The 21,900-nt window shown below is 46.7% G+C and overlaps 2 protein-coding genes across 4 annotated transcripts in view; one reads left to right on the forward strand and one right to left on the reverse strand.

Annotated features, from left to right (window-relative positions):
* FAM185A (family with sequence similarity 185 member A) overlaps nucleotides 1–7,604 on the reverse strand; it is a 67,637-nt gene extending 60,033 nt beyond the window's left edge. Inside the window, exons 1-3 of one of the 2 annotated variants that reach the window (XM_037889207.2) lie at nucleotides 7,176–7,604; nucleotides 6,837–7,145; nucleotides 4,723–4,832 (exon numbers count right to left, since the gene is read on the reverse strand). In XM_037889207.2, the coding sequence (XP_037745135.1) occupies nucleotides 4,723–4,832; nucleotides 6,837–7,145; nucleotides 7,176–7,308 (552 nt within the window). In that variant the 5' untranslated portion in view covers nucleotides 7,309–7,604. Of the gene's footprint in view, nucleotides 1–4,722; nucleotides 4,833–6,836 lie in introns of both variants that reach the window. The other variant, XM_007063801.4, reaches the window with a different exon arrangement.
* A 189-nt stretch (nucleotides 7,605–7,793) lies between these two features.
* CCDC146 (coiled-coil domain containing 146) overlaps nucleotides 7,794–21,900 on the forward strand; it is a 128,871-nt gene continuing 114,764 nt past the window's right edge. Inside the window, exons 1-2 of one of the 2 annotated variants that reach the window (XM_037889208.2) lie at nucleotides 7,794–7,955; nucleotides 15,062–15,160. In XM_037889208.2, the coding sequence (XP_037745136.1) occupies nucleotides 15,149–15,160 (12 nt within the window). In that variant the 5' untranslated portion in view covers nucleotides 7,794–7,955; nucleotides 15,062–15,148. The remainder of the gene's footprint in view (nucleotides 7,956–15,061; nucleotides 15,161–21,900) is intronic. The other variant, XM_043552065.1, reaches the window with a different exon arrangement.

Genomic DNA, 21,900 nt, shown 5'->3' on the forward strand with positions numbered 1-21,900 from the left:
GTCCTAAAATCTACCACTACCAAGTTTTACCAATTTCACTTTCTATTGGTAAATACTAGCCAGGAGAGTGAGATCAGTAAAATGCTCAGCATATTAGGGTCGGAGGCAGCTGAGGGTCTAAAGCTTGAGAACAAATAAGTCTTCAGCAAAAGTGGGTGTAAATATCGTTCATATTTGTGACCCTCTTTTCTCTCACCCCTTCCTCAGAAATTGATATGATCACTCTACTTACTCAGCAGCTTTAAGGACACACAGCTTCTCCCGAGATGGAAGTGTCACTATGTAATACCTTACTCTGGCGTGTGAAAGACCCACCAAGACTTCTTACCCTCCTCTCTACAAATCATGCATTTTTGGCTCCCAACCTGATCAGAAAGCATATCCACAAGGTAGCTTTATATGTTAACTGTTGATGAAACGCATACTAAAGGCATGCGAAGGAAAGTAAAGATGTTTGGCTAACAAATTCAGGCTATTATGCCATGCTTATTTCATTCTTTAGGGTAGAACCAATGGATGGTTGAATGAATGAATCACCTGCAGAAAATATGAAAAAAGCATTGAGTTCTGAACACACAAAGGTAATATTTAAAAGAGGATGGACTTTGGGGTTTGTTTGCATTGCATCCTGGGACCTAGATGAAGTAGGACTTTAGCTTGGACATGCAGATTATTATATAGGGACTATATCCTGCAGTTTTCACTCAGACCAAACTCTCCTGCATTTTAGCCAGATATAAAACAATTGTGAACCCTGCCACAATGGATGAAGGACTATTTGCAGAACCTAGTGAGAAACTGACAGGAAGACCTGTGGGAAACTGATGAGTATAGATGGCTTCCTTAGCACATATTGGGCAATAACCTATATTAATAAACCATACCCCAGGAGGTGAGATTCTATTTTAAAATTCTTGTTCAATTAGTCTGCAGGGTAACCTGAGGTATGGCTGTGCACTTGATGAGAGGGGTAAGCAACCTCTGTATAATCTCACTGTATCTGAGCATCGCATCACACACTGAGAGTGTTACTGTACTCCAAAAAAAATTCATAAGTCTAATCTTTCCTGATTTGAGCCCTATTTCTCAATGCAGGAAGGACTCTGCTGACAAAGAAAAACTGGGGGAAGAAGAAATCAAAACAGCAGTTATTTCTTGCTGAATGTAGAATGAGCTCTAAAGACATTATATATTTCAGATGTGACAGCATTGAGCAGCAACTCATCTTCTGAAGATTAAAAAGAACAATGCATAACTTGCTGAGACCTATAACTATGAATCTGAGAACTAGTGACTGTGAAAATCTGCCTTCGCTGGTGTTCTTGAATACACACACAATCATTTCCTCTAATAGACCAGCCTATCAATGGTTTGGAATGACTGCATAATATTTTGTTCTCATCTAGTGGGAAGGGGCCTCCTTCCTCCCTGAACTGGAATGCTAAACTGTATTATACTGCAAAAAGAAAAGGAGGACTTGTAGCACCTTAGAGACTAACACATTTATTTGAGCACATCCGATGAAGTGAGCTGTAGCTCACGAAAGCTTATGCTCAAATAAATGTGTTAGTCTCTAAGGTGCCACAAGTACTCCTTTTCTTTTTGCGAATACAGACTAACACGGCTGCTACTTTGAAACCTGTATTATACTGTTTAGCCACTAGGTGACATTTTGTGTAAAATATCTTTTTTAAACAAACCGCAACCATACCTCACAAAGCATTAAAGGATCTTATGATGAACATATCTGGTGTGTATAAACAAGCTCTGTAACTAGTCCATTTCTAGAACAGGAACATGACACTCCACAATCACAATGGTGTGTGGATAGCATGTGACCACTGAAGTGAGACAGAAGATTTCTATAATGCACAGTCAAGTACTTCCCGATTCCATCCAGTAGAGGGCAATAGAACATGGATACAAAGTCCCACGTATGTCAAGGGAACACTATGCAGGAATACGGCTCAGACTCTGCAGATCATTTTGAAGGGCTGGGGTCTTAGAATGTAATTTAAACTTCAGTTACTTGTAGACTATGCACTTCTAAGTAGTTAAGATTGCTTTATCACTCTTCTAATCATCTGTCTTCCAACTGCTATAATAGGACATTTTCTAAATCAGCAGCATAAATACAGTAGACTTATATAACTTTGTAAGTTTTTTCTAATTGCCAGAATACTACTTTAAAAAATTGGCTAAAAGCTAAATTCGTGGTTTGACTAAGTAATGAGATGTTGTAATTTTACTAGGATCATAAGCCCCGATCCTGCATACACTTACATGAATAATTTTACTCACATGAGTAGCCCCATGGACTTTAGTGTCTGCATGAGTATGCCCATGTTGACACATAGTAGTGCAAGAGTAAATGCAACTAGTGCTACGTTTTTTTTAAAAAAGGGAAGTCATATAAAAATGTCCAGTGACATTTCATTCTAGTAAATGTTTGAATCCAGTCCTTGGATTCCTTCTTATGTTCTTACTAAATTAACTCCACCAAAAAAAAAACCCCCAAAAATCCAAAACATTCCAGGTCAAGTTCTCTCCTCTACTGTGGCCCATCTGTACTATGGTGGTATGAAGGAGCCAGATCTCCCCAGCTGAAGGTTCTTCCAGTGAGGCCCTAGCACAGGGTACATTCCAGAAGCACGTCCAGAGGGGAGGGATCCCGTGTTATACTCCAGTGATTGTCATCTTGCCCCCGGGGAGATACAGCAAGGGGAATTCAGTCAGCTGGTACAGATTAGAGAAATCCCAAGGCTACTCTAAACTATGATGGAGAGTCGACGGCACCTTACTCTTCTCGTCGGGAGTTGAGTACAGGTGTCGATTGGAGAGCGATCTACTGTCATTTTGGCGGGTCAGAGTGTGGATTCGGGCTGTAGTGTAGACCTGCCCTCAAGCTTAGCTCCCAGACCTGACAGCTCTAGGAATCACCAACCAGAAACAAGGACTCTCTATTGAGTCTAATCAGCTCTGTCATTAGCACTCTTTGAGCAGCATCCATATCATCAAGTAGGAATATCTGTCCCGACCCATTTTCTTCTTCACTGGGATTTGACATCCCTACCCTCTGCTTAGCGAGTGAGGTTCAGTTTAGGGGAAACCCTCAATCAGGGCATGCTAAGAACAGTTCTGCTACCCTTTACTTGTACAATAAGGATTACAAGATTTCATTACCCCTACATTCAAATACTTGAGTAATTTGTAATCCAAGACCAGCCAAAATTGATCATTCTGGCAAAGCAGCTCCATCTTGCTGCACACTTAGGCAGACTAGGCACGTCTACGCAAACATGGTTTGCTCCTAAAGTCTTTTCCCCCATTGCGTCACTAGATATCAAGGGGAGCGCCCATTCAGATCCTGCTTCATATATTACTTAGTGCTTTATAGTTTTCCTATATTCTAGTACACTGAAATGTTTGTTTTAGACATATACTGCCTCTCACACTTGGGAGAAGCTCCCTGTAAACATATGCAAAATTAACTCATTATCCTTCTTTAAAACTCTTCTTTTCCATGATGCCTACAAAAATCTTCACAACTGTTAGGCTGCTGGCATGCTGAGACCACTGCCCATCATACTGACCAATACTGTTGTGTTGTTTCCGTGTAGTTCCCTCTCTGTCTGTCTGTACCCATCTGTTGTCTCTTGTCTTATAGTTAGATTATATGCTCTTTAGGGCAGGGGCCTTCTCTTTTTTCTGTGTTTGTATAGCACCAAGCACAATTGGGTTCTGGTCCAGTATTGATAGTGCAGAATCTGGAGGGAAAATGGTACAGCTTTTAAAAAGCTTGGTCAGTGTAGGACCTGATCCCGTTTGAAGTTAATGACAAATCTCCCATTAAGGGCCTGACTGTCTACCACTGAAGTTAAAGTAACTCTCTCTTTTTTGCATTTTTGGCTACCAAAAATAGGTAGAAGTGAATGTGCCTGAAAACACATTCTGGGACCAATTCTCCCTTGAATTACATTAATTTTTATACTATGAATTATACTATTCAATTGATTTAAGTGAAATTAATCCTGATTTACAGCAGAGTTGGACCCACTATGAGTCCAAAAGCATACTGTGCAGAGAAGTCTGAAATCTTTGGGGTAAAAAGGGGTCATGTCAACACAATGTATGGTATTTATCGGTAATATTAATGTCAGCAATTTAGCTGGAAAGTTATATACAAATCTATGGCTGAAAACTTATCCAGAGGGCATGTGTGTGATAGTGATTAATTGAATTAACTTGAAAAGTCAAGAGAAATATAATGATCTCAACAACAAAAACCAAGGATCCAAAAGAAAACTCTCCTTGTTACTAATTTAAACAAAAACATCATAGGCTGATCCTGGGAGGGACCAAGCTCCTCCTGGAAGATGCTGCACACCCTTAACTCACAACCGGGTTTAGCCTTCACTCACTGAAGTCAAGGCCAATTTTGACATTGACGTTTGGGAGAACAGATTTTGGCCTACTGGCTTCAATTGTTGTTGAGGGCGCTCAGCATTTCATTGTCTCAAGCAATCTATGATTATTAACTTGCATATTGTAATCAGTGCACTAAAAAACAATGAAATCAGCTATTGTATCATCTGCAAGTATTCTTGTATGTGCACTGCATACCATGTCTTCAAGACTAGATTCTGGCCTTATAATACTGTATTCCATAATAAACAGTTGCTTTTAAAATAATGAGTATAGAGGAAGAAGAGCTCTTTGTACCTTTATTGATTGTAAAATGCTAGTCCCCTTCTCAGTTTCTACTCTGCAGCTATCACAGTCTATTTTCTGAATCTTCACACAGCCAGTTCCTGATGTCTTGATATCCAAATCTAGAATAGTGAAAGCAAAAATGGGGCTCTCTCAGTGCTAAAGAGAAACAAATAACAGTTCTAAAACACTGTAATATCTGGTCTCAATCTACAATAATGACACGTAGAAGAAAAACAGAGCAGTCACTGAAAATACTCTACAACCACATCTTCCAAAGCTCGGTCACCTTCTGTTTCACTGTTAGCCCAGAGTTATTTTACATGATTTTCCTTGATAAACTGATAATATTGCAAGCCTAAATATCCTCCAACTTCTGAGATTGTTAAAAGAGGCAGTATAGCCAATACAGGATTATAGCCTCCTGAGGAAGAGGGAATAATCCACAGAGTATGCCTCCATCTGAAATTTTCAATCATCTCAAAATATGCCATTCCTATGATCTCAAAAGTACACTTCAAAATTCAGACAACAAATATTGTCTATATATACAGTCTGTGTACATGCGGCAGAAGGGGCACAGGGAAATCAGTACATTGACTAACGTATCTGCAGAGTAAGTATAGGGAGAAGGTATTAGCCTATGAAAAAGATGTTTGCATATTGTTTAACAGGCATTTATGGTACTTATTTCAGTAGTATGAGTGCCTCAAACATTTATGAACTTAGGCACACAACAGCCCTTGGGCCTAGCTGAAATTTGGGGTTCATCTCTGGTGCAAAGCAGTTAAGGAGTAATATGGCTATTGGCCCAAGCCTGGTTAGCAAGTACCAGATTTGGTGGCAGTACCATAGGCACGGGAAATAGAGGTGCGGGCGGGGGGGGGAGGGGTGCTGCAGCACCCACCAGGTTTTACATGGGACTTCGCTCCTGGCCCCGCACACTGGGTCCTGGCCCCATGCCCAGGGGTCCTGGCCACTGGCCCCACGGCTCCTTTTCTGGCCCCCCATGCAGCCACTGGCCCCGCACCTCCGCTTCTGGCCCTGCACACAGCTACTCGCCCTGTGCCTGAGGGTCCTGGCCACTGGACCCGCACCTCTGCTTCTGGCCCTGCATGCAGCTACCACACCCCCTCACCCCCCTGCTGTGACCACAGCCTTGGCCCCCGTAGCCCTGTCCGGGTCCCCCCTTCCCGGAGACACGGCCCTGCTCCCGGCCCCAGCTCTGGGGGAGGGGGCGCGGACAGGGGGTAAGGGATCTGGCTTTCAGCACCACCACTATTAAACATATTCCAGCAAGACTGGGCAGTACAGCTGAGCTGTCTGTAGGATTTGTACTCACAGCACTGTCTGGATTCAGAGGGAGTTTCTCACTGCTAAGGGATGACATAGGAATTGTACTGGAAAACAAGAGGCCTCTCCTGGCATTCCTGTCTCTATGACTGCAAACGCTGTTGTCTTCCAGTTTTTGTAACCGGTGAGATGGGACACCCAAAAGAACACAAGCTAGTAGAGCTCATGACTCTGACTCCATTGAAGGTTGTGTTGGAGGGTTGGCTGCATGTACCACATCTGGTGCGAAAAAATCTGTGAACTGCAAGTGTGCACAGCCAACTATCAGTAGTATCGCCAGTTCAACTAGAAAACAACATCAACCCCTGCTGATGTGTTGCCAACTCTCATAATACCTGGTGTTTTTCTTACAGCTTCAGCTGCTGGAATCAAAAGATGGCATGTATAACTCCGTTTTCATTCAAATAAAAATGTACATTTCTAGCCCCTATGGTTGCACAGAAAAGTTTGAAAATAAGAAGTCAGTGTACCCTAAAGCCTCTCTTCCAACCCTAATCTTCTATGATTCCATGAAACCAACAGGAAAGGAAAAAAAAAAAAAAGTTTCATGATTTTGTGGAGAACCTGACTCATGATTTTTGAGTGCCTGAGGTTGGCACTATTGCAACAGCACTGTCAGTCTTACAAAAAGGGAGGTCAGGAGAGGCCTGAACCCAGGGAGACACAGGTGCATGTCTCACTGTGCGGGAGAACAGGGATTGGACACACAGCGCACATACCCACACCTCAGCTACAACAGAATACTACATCTGAACCAGCTACACCTCACATACCAAACTTCATAGGTGTCTTCACAACAACAGCGGCCTTGCTGTCCATGTGGTCGGAGACAATCGTCATCTCCTTCAGCGCCTCGTCGTACTTCACCTGCAGGCGATCCAGGTCCACACCCTGGGGCAGGCTGCTGTCCACCCCGCTGACAGTGACCAGCGCTCTGTCCGCGGCCGGGTAGCGGAGCGGGTCCAGGGGCCGCACGGTAACGTGGCAGGGCAGCCGCACCTTCAGCTGGCCGAACGGGCTGACAATCAGCGTCCACTCCTTGAGGGGCTTATTGCCGCTCTTCTTGCCCGCCTCGGGGCCCGCCGGGCTCCCGCAGCCGCTGGAGGGGCCCGTCACGAACAGGGCAGCGCGCGACCAGCTGCCGCCCCTCGTCCCTCGCCAGGGGCCGCCGCTGCTCAACAGCCCTCGCGGGACACCTGCCACCCTCACCCCCAGGTGCCACCAGCCCGGGCAGGGGGCCCGCATATTGCCCAGCTTTGATCCCGGCGCCGGCGATGGCGCCCTTCTCCGCTCGGGGTGCGGCTTATGGGAACGGGGCACCGCGGGCGGGGGCGGGTCTGCCCCCACCGGGCACAGCAGGGACGGGCTATGGGGCCCGCCCTGGCCGAGGGCTCGGGCTCACAGGAGGGGACCCCCCCCGCAGCTCCCGCACATAACTCGCAGCGGGCGGAGGGGGTGGCGAACAGGGAACAAGTCCCTTGCCAGAGTCTAGGCTGGCAGCGTGGTGGGTGCCGATGTGGCTGCTGGGACTTGTAGTTCGGAGCCACAGCAACTTCATAGAGAAAGGAAGCAGGATGAACTACAAATCCCAGCGGGCTACACCCCAACCCCTCAGCGGCCCCTTAGTTCTCTGTCCACGAACCACAAGGGAGGGGGAGGTCTTTCCGTGTTCTGCTCCTATTGGACAGAGGGGGAGACGTTGTCACCAATCAGAAGTGAGGGAGAAAGAAGGTAGGGAGGCTGTGCGGCGGGTGTGGGGGGCAGGTGGCTGTGTCTCCATGGCAACCCGAGACGCTCTGGGGGTGGTAAACACGCGGCTCGAGGCTGCCAGGCAGCTGCTAGGGGGAACAAAACGCCCCGGAGGAGGAACCTGACTGGGTAGGAAACATCAGGTAAGAGGAGCCCCGGGTGGCACAGACGCCTCAGCCCAGAGGCCGCGGCTGGGCCCGTGAGGCGGAGAGACGCTGGCTAAAAAGGAGCGGGGGCTGGGCTGCGGGAGCCGTGAGGTATTTGGGGGAGGGGATCGCACTGTGTGGGGCACGCGTGGAGAGGTGCACTGTGCAAGGGGGCGCACGCCCTGGCAGTGTGGTGAGATGCATGGGGTGGGCACCATGGGTAGCTCGGTGAGGGTACGAATTTCCTGGGGGGCGCACCAGGGGTGGTGTTACATGCCAACATACATGGTGTAACACTAACAGACCCCAGTCGTCGGCAGGCGGGATCGAACCTGCAGCTTAAAGCATGAGCCGCAAGTTAAGTGGCTGGTAGCAGACTCATTTAATCTCTTTCTTTAAGTGATCTCGGTACCAGTAGATGGGACAGAACAGCACACCCCGAAGGTGTGTGGATTACAGTGACAACTAGTGGTCAGAGCAGGAGTCTGTCCTAGATGCCGCAGCAAAATCAGGGGGCAGAGCTGGAGTTGTGGTAGGGAGATAAACCATTACTCAGCCAGGAGCAGAGGCACATTTGACTTCTATTTTGGGGGGTTAAGGGGCTTAATACTATTAATAATAGGTATAGGTGTAACTTCTGGATTTACCCATTGTTAGTGATTCTTAAATTCGTAGGCGATCCCTCGAGATCGAGGATGATCTCTTTCACAACTTCAGAGGTGTAGCCGTGTTAGTCTGGATCTGTAAAAGCAGCAAAGAGTCCTGTGGCACCTTATAGACTAACAGATGCATCCGACGAAGTGGGTATTCACCCACGAAAGCTCATGCTCCAATATGTCTGTTAGTCTATAAGGTGCCATAGGACTCTTTGCCTCTTTCACAGGTTTTATTTTTCATGGGTCCTTTGGTGACTGAGGAGTCTGATTCTTGAGCCACAGGCTCGTTGGCAGACATTGCAGGTGGTGTTGGAAGACAGGGTTGGGCCACGATTGCTGCGTAACAGTTGTCTTTCCTTTCTTTTCTGGCATTTTTCTGCGACCAGGGCAAGGCGATTTTCCTCAAAAGTGGACATTCCCTCTCTGACAAATCTTCGCCAATTATCCCTGTCCTTGGCTGCTGTCTCCCAGTGTTTGGTGTTGATGCCACATCTCTTGCTGTTTATCCTGAGGGTGTCTTTAAAACATTTCTTTTGGCCTCCCCATTTCCTTTCATGAGTTGGGCATACAGCAGTTGTTTTGGTAAGCGTACATCAGGCATGCGCACACAGTCAGTGTTTCTCCCCCCACTTTCAGTATTTCAGCTGGTATGCCATCAGGACCTGGTACTTTATTGTTCTTCATTGTTCTTCAAAATTTCTCGATACTTTAAATGGCTGCTTCTTGGAGCAGCTGGTACAGGAACCCACAAGGGGAGAGGCAACTCTCGATTTAGTCCTGAGTGGAGTGCAGGATCTGATCCAAAAGGTAACTATAGCAGGACCAATTGGAAATAGTGACCATAATATAATAACATTTAACACTCCTGTGGTGGAAAGAACACCTCAACGGCCCAACACTGTGGCATTTAATTTCAGAAAGGGGAACTATGCAAAAATGAGGAGGTTAGTTAAACAGAAATTAAAAGGTACCATCACAGGGCCTAATAACATCAGCCACACTATCAGAGGCTCGTTCACCTGCACATCCACCAATGTGGTCTATGCCATCATGTGCCAGCAGTGCCCCTTTGCCATGTACATTGGTCAAACTGGACAGTCTCTACGTAAAAGAGTAAATGGACACAAATCAGATGTCAAGAATTATAACATTCATAAACCAGTCGGAGAACACTTCAATCTCTCTGGTCACGCAATTACAGACATGAAAGTCGCTATTTTAAAACAAAAAAACTTCAAATCCAGACCCCAGCGAGAAACTGCTGAATTGGAATTAATTTGCAAATTGGATACAATTAACTTAGGCTTGAATAGAGACTGGGAGTGGCTTAGTCATTATGCAAGGTAGCCTATTTCCCCTTGTTTTTTCCTACCCCCCCCCCCCAGACGTTCTTGTTAAACCCTGGATTTGTGCTGGAAATGGCCCACCTTGATTATCATACACAATGTAAGGAGAGTGGTCACTTTCGATAAGCAATTACCAGCAGGAGAGTGAGTTTGTGTGTGTGGGGGGGGGTGAGAAAACCTGGATTTGTGCTGGAAATGGCCCACTTTGATTATCATACACATTGTAAGGAGAGTGATCACTTTAGATAAGCTATTACCAGCAGGAGAGTGGGGTGGGAGGAGGTATTTTTTCATGCTTTTTGTGTGTATATAATAAGATCTTCTATACTTTCCACAGTATGCATCCGATGAAGTGAGCTGTAGCTCATGAAAGCTTATGCTCAAATAAATTGGTTAGTCTCTAAGGTGCCACAAGTACTCCTTTTCTTTTTGCGAATACAGACTAACACGGCTGTTACTCTGAAACCAATGACTAGAGTGAAATCCCAGCAAGCTGCATGGACACTTTTCAAAGACACCATGATAGAGTCTCAACTTAAATGTTTACCCCAATTTAAAAAAACTCAGTAAAAGAACTAAAAAAGAGCCACCGTGGCTTAACAACCATGTAAAAGAAGCAGTGAGAGATAAAAAGGCATCTTTTAAAAAGTGGAAGTCAAATCCTAGTGAGGTGAATAGAAAGGAGCATAAACACTGCCAAATTAAGTGTAAAAATGTAATAAGAAAAGCCAAAAAGGAGCTGAAGAACAGCTAGCCAAAAACTCAAAAGGTAATAACAAAATGTTTTTTAAGTACACCAGAAGCAGGAAGCCTGCGAAACAACGAGTGGGGCCCCTGGACGATCAAGATACAAAAGGAACACTTAAAGACGATAAAGTCATTGCAAAGAAACTAAATGAATTCTTTGCTTCAGTCTTCATGGCTGAGGATGTTAGGGAGATTCCCCAACCTGAGCCGTCTTTTGTAGGTGACAGTTCTGAGGAATTGTCACAGACTGAAGTGTCAGTAGAGGAGGTTTTGGAATTAATTGAGAAACTTAACAGTAACAAGTCACCAGGACCAGATGGCATTTACCCAAGAGTTCTGAAAGAACTCAAATGTGAAATTGCGGAACTATTAACTATAGTTTGTAACCTGTCCTTTAAATCAGCTTCTGTACCCAGTGACTAGAAGATAGCTAATGTAACACCAATATTTAAAAAGGGCTCTAGAGGTGATCCCGCCAATTACAGACCAGTAAGTCGAATGTCAGTACTAGGCAAATTAGTTGAAACAATAGTAAAGAATAAAATTGTCAGACACATGGAAGAACATAAATTGTTGGGCAAAAGTCAACATGGTTTCTGTAAAGGGAAATCATGTCTTACTAATCTATTAGAGTTCTTTGAAGGGGTCAACAAACATGTGGACAAGGGGGATCCAGTGGACATAGTGTACTTAGATTTCCAGAAAGCCTTTGACAAGGTCCCTCACCAAATACTCTTATGTAAATTAAGTTGTCATGGGATAAGAGGGAAGATCCTTTCATGGATTGAGAACTGGTTAAAAGACAGGGAACAAAAGGTAGGAATAAATGGTCAGTTTCAGAATGGAGAGAGATAAATAGTGGTGTCCCCCAGGGGTCTGTACTGTGACCAGTACCATTCAACATATTCATAAATGATCTGGAAAAAGGGGTAAACAGTGAGGTTGCAAAATTTGCAGGTGATACAAAACTATGCAAGACAGTTAAGTCGAAAGCAGACTGTGAAGAGTTACAAAAATGATCTCACAAAACTGGGTGAATGGTAAATTTTCAGAATGGAGAGGGGTAACCAGTGGTGAACTGGAGCCAGTTCGCACCGGTTCACTAGAACCTGTTGTTAAATTTAGAAGCCCTTTTAGAACCAACTCCATGGGTGCTCCAGAGCTGGAGCGCCCAAGGGGAAAATTTGGTGGGTGCAGAGCACCCACCGGCAGTTCCCCACCCCACCCCCAGCTCACCTCCACTCCGTCACCACCTCCTCCCCTGAATGCGCCGCCCCGTTCTGCTTCTCCGCCCCCCAAGGCTTCCCGCGAATCAGCTGTTCAGCGCGGGAAGCTGGGGCAGGCTGAGAAGCAGGCCGCAGCTTCCCGCTCAGGCCCAGGGAGGCGGAGGTGAGCTGGGGCTGGAGGGGGGGGGGGGGGGGGGCGCGAGGCGGGCCGCCCGCACTGCAGCAGGTAACCCGGGGGGGGGGGGCACGCAGGGGAACCGCTCCCCGCCCCAGCTCACCTCCGCCTCCCTGGGCCTGAGCGGGAAGCCGCCGCCTGCTTCTCAGCCCTCCCCGGCTTCCCGCTGAACAGCTGACTCACGGGAAGCCAGGGCGGGTAGAGAAGGAGAGCAGGGCGATGCGTTCAGGGGAGGAGGCAGAGCGGAGGTGAGGTGAGCTGGGGCCGGGCGCAGGGCGGGGAGCTGCCAGTGGGTGCTCTGCACCCACCAAATTTTCCCCGTGGGTGCTCCAGCCCTGGAGCACCCAGGGAGTCAGCGCCTAAGGCGCCACTTTTGATGTGATCTGTGGGGGAACGGCTGCTCCCCCTGCTCCCCCCCAGCTACACACCCCTACCCCTAGGAGCCAGAGGGACCTGCTGGATGCTTCCTGGGAGCTGCCCCAGGTAAGCATCTCCAGGACTCCCCACCTCGCCCCCCAGCAGGTGCCTCTGGCTCTTAGGGGTGGGGTGGGCACAGTTCTGGGGGCAGTCAGGGGATGGGGGTGGATGGGGCAGAGGTCCTGGGGGGGCGTCAAGGAACGCGGGGGGGGTTAAATGGGGCAGGAGTCCCGCGGGGCGGGGGTAGGCAATGACTCCCTCGTGGGGTTAGGAGGGAACCTGTTGTTAAGATTTTGGCACTGGGGGTAACTAGTGGTGTTCCCCAAGGGTCAGTCCTAGGACCAATCCTATTCAACTTATTCATAAGTTATCTGGAGAAAGGGGTAAACAGTGAGGTGGCAAAGTTTGCAGATGATACTAAACTGCTCCAGATAGTTAAGGCCAAAGCAGACTGAAGAACTTCAAAAAGATCTCAAAAAACTAAGTGACTGGGCAACAAAATGGCAAATGAAATTTAATGTGGATAAATGTAAAGTAATGCACAATGGAAAAAATAACCTCAACTATACATACAATATGATGGGGGCTAATTTAGCTACAACTAATCAGGAAAAAGATCTTGGTGTCATCGTGGATAGTTCTCTGAAGACATCCACGCAGTGTGCAGCAGCAGTCAAAACAGGATGTTAGGAATTATTAAAAAAGGGATAGAGAATAAGACTGAGAATAACTTATTGCCCTTATATAAATCCATGGTATGCCCACATCTTGAATACTGCGTACAGATGAAGTTAAGTCCATTAATGGCTATTAGCCAGGATGGGTAAGGAATGGTGTGCATAGCCTCTGTTTGTCAGAGGGTGGAGATGCATGGCAGGAGAGAGATCACTTGATCATTACCCATTAGGTTCACTTCCTCTGGACACCTGGCATTGGCCACTGTCAGTAGACAGGATACTGGGCTTGATGGACCTTTGGTCTGACCCAGTATGGCCATTCTTGTGTTCTTATGTTCATTTGTTTAATTGCTTTGCAGACCTCCTCAGGTGTTGGGGGGTTGGCAAGAGTTTCCCAGATTGGGTGTTGAGGGATGGAGTCAATGGTGTCATCAGTCACAGTCGATTCTCGATTTAGAAGCTTTTGGTAGTGTTTCTTCCAGCGCTCTTCGATTGATTCGTTATCTTTAAGATGAGTACTACCATCTTCGGATCTCAGAGGTATGAGGACACATGAGCTTGATCTGTACAGGGTCTTTGTCTCACAAAAAAAGCTCTGCAGATCATGTCTGTCAGCAAATGTCTGGATTTCTTTTGCTTTGTCTTCCCACCATTTGTTTTTTGATTTCTTGAATCCTTCTTTGAACTTCAGCTTTGAACTGATGGAAAAAGCTATGCTTCTGACTGCATAGTGGTTGGTTTTGCCAGTCACAGAAAGCTTTTTTTCTGGTCCAAAAGGGCTGTAATCTCAGTGTTGTTGTCAAACCAGTCCTGATGGTGGCAGGTAGCAAGGCCAATGGATTCCTTGCAAACCTCATGGATGGTCTGTTTTAGGGCTTCCCAGTCTTCTTTGACACTTATGTTGTCATTTCCAGGTGTGCATATGGCCAGTTTTTCACTGAGAAGTGTTTGGAAGTTCTCTTGGTGTACTGAGGATTGAAGTCTTTAGATGTTGTATTGCCGTCTGTGTGATTTGGATTGCTTTCTATGTTTCGGGCCTTGCCAATCAGCTCCTTCCCCTCCCTCCCAGCACCTCCTGCCTATCACAATCAGCTGTTCAGTGGCATGCAGGATGTGCTTGGGGGAGGGGGAAGAGCGAGGGCAGGAAGAGGCAGGGGGAGGGGCAGGAAGCGGCGTGGTTGGGAAGAGGTGAGCTCGGGACTTGGGGGAAGGGATGGAGTGGGGGGCGGGGGCGGGGCCTGGGCCTTGGCGCCTCTGCTTACTCATACTGGTGAGTAGTTAGTTACTTGCATGAGTAGTCCCATTTAAATCCACTGGATTGCTTGCATGGTAACTGCTTATCCTTATGAGTAAATGGTTCCACCATCTGGCTCTGTGTTTTCAATTTATGCAAATATAACTTAACTTGAATGCATAATTGTTAAACAAGCTTGAGTTAGTAAAAGAGGACATCTCTTTAGTGTGCTACTTCAGTACTAGAAATTTACAATGTGGTATTACTCTGGCAAAGAATCTGTGTTCCTACTACTATGAGACAACAAGTGCAGGTGACTGGCAGTTATTAATAATTCAATAAAATGTGTTTCTCAGCATACATCTTTCTGTAATTCAGTTTCTAAATTTGAAGAATGAAAGTTTAAAGGGAGTGTCAATTCTATTTAATTTGGCAATTCTATGAAGAGAGAATGTATAAATATGGTACCTTCTTATGCAGCAGATCTGCTTCATCTGCATATACAGGGTCTTATCTTATTTGAGTAACTGCAATAAGATTTTACTGTTTTTCACTCCTGTTAGTCCTGCAAAAATTAACACAGCTAGGAGAGAAAGATCTTGATTCTATTCTGATTCATCCACAGAATTCTTTTCTAAAGAAGTCTTGTGATTAAGGCACTGGACTTGGACTCAGGATCTGGGTTCAGTTCTTGACTGCTACAGACCTTTCTATGTGGCCTTGGGTAAGTCACTTATGACTCAATACTGCAAACTGCTCCATTGGCTGGACCTCTGTGTCTGATTTCATCAGGGATCAAAAGTTTGTCTGTCTTGCAGTTCTCAGTGCAAAGATCAAGGTTTTGGCCTCTTTGGGTAAGTCTACACTGCAACTAGGAGAAAACCTCCCTACTTGGGTAGACAGACTGACTCTAGCAGGGCTTGAGCTATCGCTAGTGGCACTCCAGCTATCAGGCTAACAATTGCAGTATGGACATTGCAGCCTGGGCTGGAGCTAGACTTGAGAGCTCAAGTCGCCATGTCCATATTGCTATTTTTAGCATGATAGCTTGAGCCCAGCTAGTATAAGGCTCTACCCAGGCTGGGAGGCAAACTCGCATCTGCAGTGTACATCTGTATTCTGAAAACGTTCCAAAACTGTAGAACCATTATGTAAGTTTATAACTCGTTCCAAGTTTCATTTATATTTGAGTTAGACATTTCACTTTTTAGATATTGGAATACAATGTAACTTCTCTGCTTTGCATTGTGACCCTTAAAGTCTAGTATCTCCCAAGATACTTTTTAATTCTGGTATTTGGGAGGCAATTGATATATTCATTATAAATTTATATTAGGCCCATGGAGAATGGCATATGCCTTTACTATAGTACAAACTGCTTCCATTTTAAGAACAACATAGCTTTGTTATGTTCTTCCCCCCTGAACAGTTTAGATCAGCAGTTCTCAACCAGGGGTCCAAGGCCCCCTGCGGGGCCACAAGCAGATTTCAGGGGGTCCACCAAGCAGGGCCGGCATTAGACTCACTGGGGCCTGGGGCAGAAAGCTGAAGCCCCGCTGCCCCAAGCCTTGTCACCCAGAGCTGAAGCCGAAGCGTGAGCAGCTTAGCCTCACAGGAATGGGGCCCCAGGGAACTGCCCTGCTTGCTACCCCTTAACACTGGCCCTGGCTTTTATATGCAGAAGACGAGTTGTTGTGGCACAGATAGGCTGTGGAGTTTTTATAGTATATTCAGGGGGCCTCAGAAAGAAAACAGTTGAGAACCCCTGGTATAGATAGTGTAACTGCAACCTACCGTGTGAATGCCATATATCCACACACACTCCCACACACATGGATACTTCACCTCTGTTTAGAATTTCTTCCATGTATCCTTTGTTTCTTTTTCTTAAAATCTTTCAGCATGGCTTAGAGACCTGAACAGAACAGCAGAAACATTGAAGATAATATATTTAGCAATTTTAACATTTTGTAGATGAAAATTATTTTATTTATCAATATGTGTACATGTTTATGTACAATACTTCCTGGATTCAGTCTTGGCATCTGTGCTGTTTACATTGGGCTCACAATGTTTTGACTCCTCTAGGAGGCAAGCAAATTGTTTTTTTCCATTAGCAAATATAGCTGCTTAAAGCTATCTGTAAATGTCAAAACATCCTTGAAGGAATTCCAAACAGCACTAAAAGCAGGCTTAAATTTTACCATTCAAAGATTTCACTGCCCTAAGAGACCACCGTACCTTTCATTAGCCAAATGTAAATTATACAACACTTTTGTGTTTGTTTTTTTTCCCCGACAACAGTTCTAAAAAAAAGGGCGGGGACCATTATCTCAAGACTTGGCACTCTGGTTTTTGAGTTGGAAGATACTGGAATTTTTATCTGAGAGATCTGAATTGTGCTATTTCAAATACTGATTTGGAACCCACTCTGAAAGAAAAGTGTGTTTATTTATTTCACTTCAATTTAATCCTGACTTCTCTCATTTTATTATAAACAGTTTTAGGTTAGGGGGGAAAAAATTCATTACATACTACATTATAGGTTAGAGGGGATGGCAAGCTCGGCTAATTTGTGGGTGGGTTCCACCTAGCACAACGAATTTGGCCTATACTAGTACTCAATGCTGCAACAGAATGTTAAGTACTCTGCATAGCCATTACTGCCATCGTGAAGCAGATGAAAAGATAGTCTTACCTGAATTTACTTCTGTTGTTGACAAAACACAGAAAGATGTACAAGAGGACAGAGCACAAAGTGAACCTTTACAGAAGGCCACAATCTGCCCTTGAGAATGTTTGGCGCTATAAAAGACAAAATGGTGGTAAAACTACAGCAGGCTGGCAATCAGTGGGTCAACAGCTGAGATAATATGCTATGTCATTGAGAGTGTGGAGAACAGCAGCTGCATCCTAAAGCCTCATTCTGTAGCTAGTTACAATCCAAAACATGAAATTATAGTTTATATATAAAGTTTGACTGTGTTACAAAAGATCACTTACATTGAATTGAATGCTAACTGTTCATCTCAAAAGATGATGGTGTAAACATCAAAGCAGTTCAGTTACTGTGTGTCATGCTACAGCAGGGGTGGCAAACCTGTGGCTCCAGAGCCGTATGCAGCTCTTCAGACGTTAATTTGTGGCTCCCTGTATAGGCACCGACTCCGGGGCTGGAGCTACAGGCGCCAACTTTCCAATGTGTCGGGGGTGGGGGGTGCTCACTGCTCAACCCCTGGCTCTGCCACAGGCCCTGCCCCCACTCCACCCCTTCCCACCCCCTCCCCTGAGCCTGCCATGCCCTCGCTCGTTCCCCTCCCCCCCAGAGCCTCCTGGACACCACAAAACAGCTGATCGATAGGTGCAAGGAGGGAGGGGGAGGCGCTGATTGGCAGGGCTGCTGGTGGGTGGGAGACGCTGGGAGCGGATGGTGGGAGCAGGTGGGGGGCTGCTGACATATTACTGTGGCTCTTTGGCAATGTACACTGGTAAATTCTGGCTCCTTCCCAGGCTCAGATTGACCACCCCTGTGCTACAGCATCATGAGTGGCTAAAAAGTCCAGTACCCAAGTGACAGTCCTTGCCATAGATAATGCACATGTAAAGTGCAGGGCCAGAGGTTGAAGCAAAATTACTACTAGCTCTCGAGACCTGCTGCCTCTTCCTCTTTGCTCTCTTCTCTTTTTCTCACCACCTCTCTTCAACCTCTTTGACTCCCTGGTGCAGCACAGTCCTCCAGGATAGCCTATTACTAGTAGCGTCTTTCCAGATTGTGCTGTCAGTGTTGAAAGTTTTCAAGTCCTTCTTGCATATGTCCTTGAGCCTGACCCTAGATCAGCCCAGTGGCTTTGGAGCAGCCACATGTTCTCTGTATAGGAGATACTTTACATAATGGCAGAAGCTGACACTTGTGGGTGCTTTGCAAATGTGGTACAAATATGAGCCTTACTGTGTCATGTCATAATTTAAAATTGTAAATTAAAGTAAAATTGAGAGGCAGGGTAACCCTGTGGTTAAGGCACTAGACTCAGGTTCCATAGATCTGTGTTCATTTCTCAGTTCTGCCATAGATTTTCTATATAACCTTGGGTAAATTACTTAATCTCTCTGTGCCTCAATTCCCTGTCTATAAAATGGGGGTAATAGTACTTTCTGTGCCTGACTTGTCTATTTAGATTGTAAGATTTTAGGGGCAAACACTGTCTCATAGGGTATGTCTACACTACGGAATAAGGTCGAATTTATAGAAGTCGGTTTTTTAGAAATCGGTTTTATATATTCGAGTGTGTATGTCCCCACAGAAGTGCATTAAGTGCATTAACTCGGCGGAGTGCTTCCACAGTACCGAGGCTAGAGTCGACTTCCGGAGCGTTGCACTGTGGGTAGCTATCCCACAGTTCCCGCAGTCTCCGCTGCCCATTGGAATTCTGGGTTGAGATCCCAATGCCTGATGGGGCTGAAACATTGTCGCGGGTGGTTCTGGGTACATATCGTCAGTCCCCCCTTCCCTCCCTCCCTCCGTGAAAGCAAGGGCAGACAATCGTTTCGCGCCTTTTTTCCTGAGTTACCTGTGCGGACGCCATACCACCGCAAGCATGGAGCCCGCTCAGGTAACCGTCACCGTATGTCTCCTGGGTGCTGGCAGACGCGGTATGGCATTGCTACACAGTAGCAGCAACCCATTGCCTTCTGGCAGCAGACGGTACAGTACGACTGGTAGCCGTTCTCGTCATGTCCGAGGTGCTCCTGGCCACGTCGGCTGGGAGCGCCTGGGCAGACATGGGCTCAGGGACTAAATTTTTGGTGACTTGACCAGGTCATTCTCTTAAGTCCGGCAGTCAGTCCTATTGAACCATCTTATGGTGAGCAGGTAGGCAATATGTCCTTCTGCACTGTCTGCTGCCAGCCAAAGATGTAAAAGATAGATGGAGTGGATCAAAACAAGAAATAAACCGGATTTGTTTTGTACTCATTTGCCTCTTCCCCTGTCTATGGGACTCATTCCTCTAGGTCACACTGCAGTCACTCACAGAGAAGGTGCAGCGAGCTAAATCTAGCCATGTATCAATCAGAGGCCAGGCTAACCTCCTTGTTCCAATAAGAACAATAACTTAGGTGCACCATTTCTTATTGGAACCCTCCGTGAAGTCAACCCTGTAACCCCTCCCTGCGTCAGAGCAACGGCAAACAATCGTGCATCTGAGTTGAGAGTGCTGTCCAGAGCAGTCACAATGGAGCACTCTGATTGGGCTAAAACATTGTCGCGGGTGGTTCTGGGTACATATTGTCCGGCCCCCGTTCCCTCCCTCCCTCCGTGAAGGCAAGGGCAGACAATCGTTTCGCGCCTTTTTTCCTGAGTTACCTGTGCGGACGCCATACCACCGCAAGCATGGAGCCCGCTCAGGTAACCGTCACCGTATGTCTCCTGGGTGCTGGAAGACGCGGTACGGCATTGCTACACAGTAGCAGCAACCCATTGCCTTCTGGCAGCAGACGGTGCAGTATGACTGTTACCCGTCCTCGTCGTGTCCGAGGTGCTCCTGGCCACGTCGGCTGGGAGCGCCTGGGCAGACATGGGCGCAGGGACTAAATTTTTGGTGACTTGACCAGGTCATTCTCTTTAGTCCTGCAGTCAGTCCTATTGAACCGTCTTATGGTGATCAGGCAGGCAATACGGATTGCTAGCAGTCGTATTGTACCGTCTTCTGCCGGGCAGGCAAGAGATGACGATGGCTAGCAATCGTACTGTACCATCTTCTGCCGGGCAGGCAAGAGATGAGGATGGCTAGCAGTCGTACTGTACCATCTTCTGCCGAGCAGCCATGAGATGTGGATGGCATGCAGTCCTTCTGCACCGTCTGCTGCCAGCCAAAGATGTAAAAGATAGATGGAGTGGATCGAAACAAGAAATAGACCAGATTTGTTTTGTACTCATTTGCCTCTTCCCCTGTCTAGGGGACTCATTCCTCTAGGTCACACTGCAGTCACTCACAGAGAAGGTGCAGCGAGCTAAATCTAGCCATGTATCAATCAGAGGCCACGCTAACCTCCTTGTTCCAATAAGAACAGTAACTTAGGTGCATCATTTCTTATTGGAACCCTCCATGAACTCCTGCCTGAACTACTCCTTGATTTAAAGCCACCCCCTTTGTGGATTTTAGCTCCCTGAAGCCAACCCTGTAAGCCGTGTCGTCAGTCGCCCCTCCCTCCGTCAGAGCAACGGCAGACAATCATTCCGCGCCTTTTTTCTGTGCGGACGCCATACCAAGGCAAGCATGGAGTCCGCTCAGCTCACTTTGGCAATTAGGAGCACATTAAACACCACACGCATTATCCAGCAGTATATGCAGCACCAGAACCTGGCAAAGCGCTACCGGGCGAGGAGGCGACGTCAGCGCGGTCACGTGAGTGATCAGGACATGGACACAGATTTCTCTGAAAGCATGGGCCCTGACAATGCATGCATCATGGTGCTAATGGGGCAGGTTCATGCTGTGGAACGCCGATTCTGGGCTCGGGAAACAAGCACAGACTGGTGGGACCGCATAGTGTTGGAGGTCTGGGACGATTCCCAGTGGCTGCGAAACTTTCGCATGCGTAAGGGCACTTTCATGGAACTCTGTGACTTGCTTTCCCCTGCCCTGAAGCGCATGAATACCAAGATGAGAGCAGCCCTCACAGTTGAGAAGCGAGTGGCGATAGCCCTGTGGAAGCTTGCAACGCCAGACAGCTACCGGTCAGTTGGGAATCAATTTGGAGTGGGCAAATCTACTGTTGGGGCTGCTGTGATGCAAGTAGCCCACGCAATCAAAGATCTGCTGATATCAAGGGTAGTGACCCTGGGAAATGTGCAGGTCATAGTGGATGGCTTTGCTGCAATGGGATTCCCTAACTGTGGTGGGGCCATAGACGGAACCCATATCCCTATCTTGGCACCGGAGCACCAAGCCGGCGAGTACATAAACCGCAAGGGGTACTTTTCAATAGTGCTGCAAGCTCTGGTGGATCACAAGGGACGTTTCACCAACATCAACGTGGGATGGCCGGGAAAGGTACATGACGCTCGCATCTTCAGGAACTCTGGTCTGTTTCAAAAGCTGCAAGAAGGGACTTTATTCCCAGACCAGAAAATAACTGTTGGGGATGTTGAAATGCCTATATGTATCCTTGGGGACCCAGCCTACCCCTTAATGCCATGGCTCATGAAGCCATACACAGGCAGCCTGGACAGTAGTCAGGAGCTGTTCAACTACAGGCTGAGCAAGTGCAGAATGGTGGTAGAATGTGCATTTGGACGTTTAAAGGCACGCTGGCGCAGTTTACTGACTCGCTTAGACCTCAGCGAAACCAATATTCCCACTGTTATTACTGCTTGCTGTGTGCTCCACAATATCTGTGAGAGTAAGGGGGAGACGTTTATGGCGGGGTGGGAGGTTGAGGCAAATCGCCTGGCTGCTGGTTACG

This window comes from Chelonia mydas, chromosome 1 (assembly GCF_015237465.2).
Source record: "Chelonia mydas isolate rCheMyd1 chromosome 1, rCheMyd1.pri.v2, whole genome shotgun sequence".
Lineage (NCBI taxonomy): Eukaryota > Metazoa > Chordata > Testudines > Cheloniidae > Chelonia > Chelonia mydas.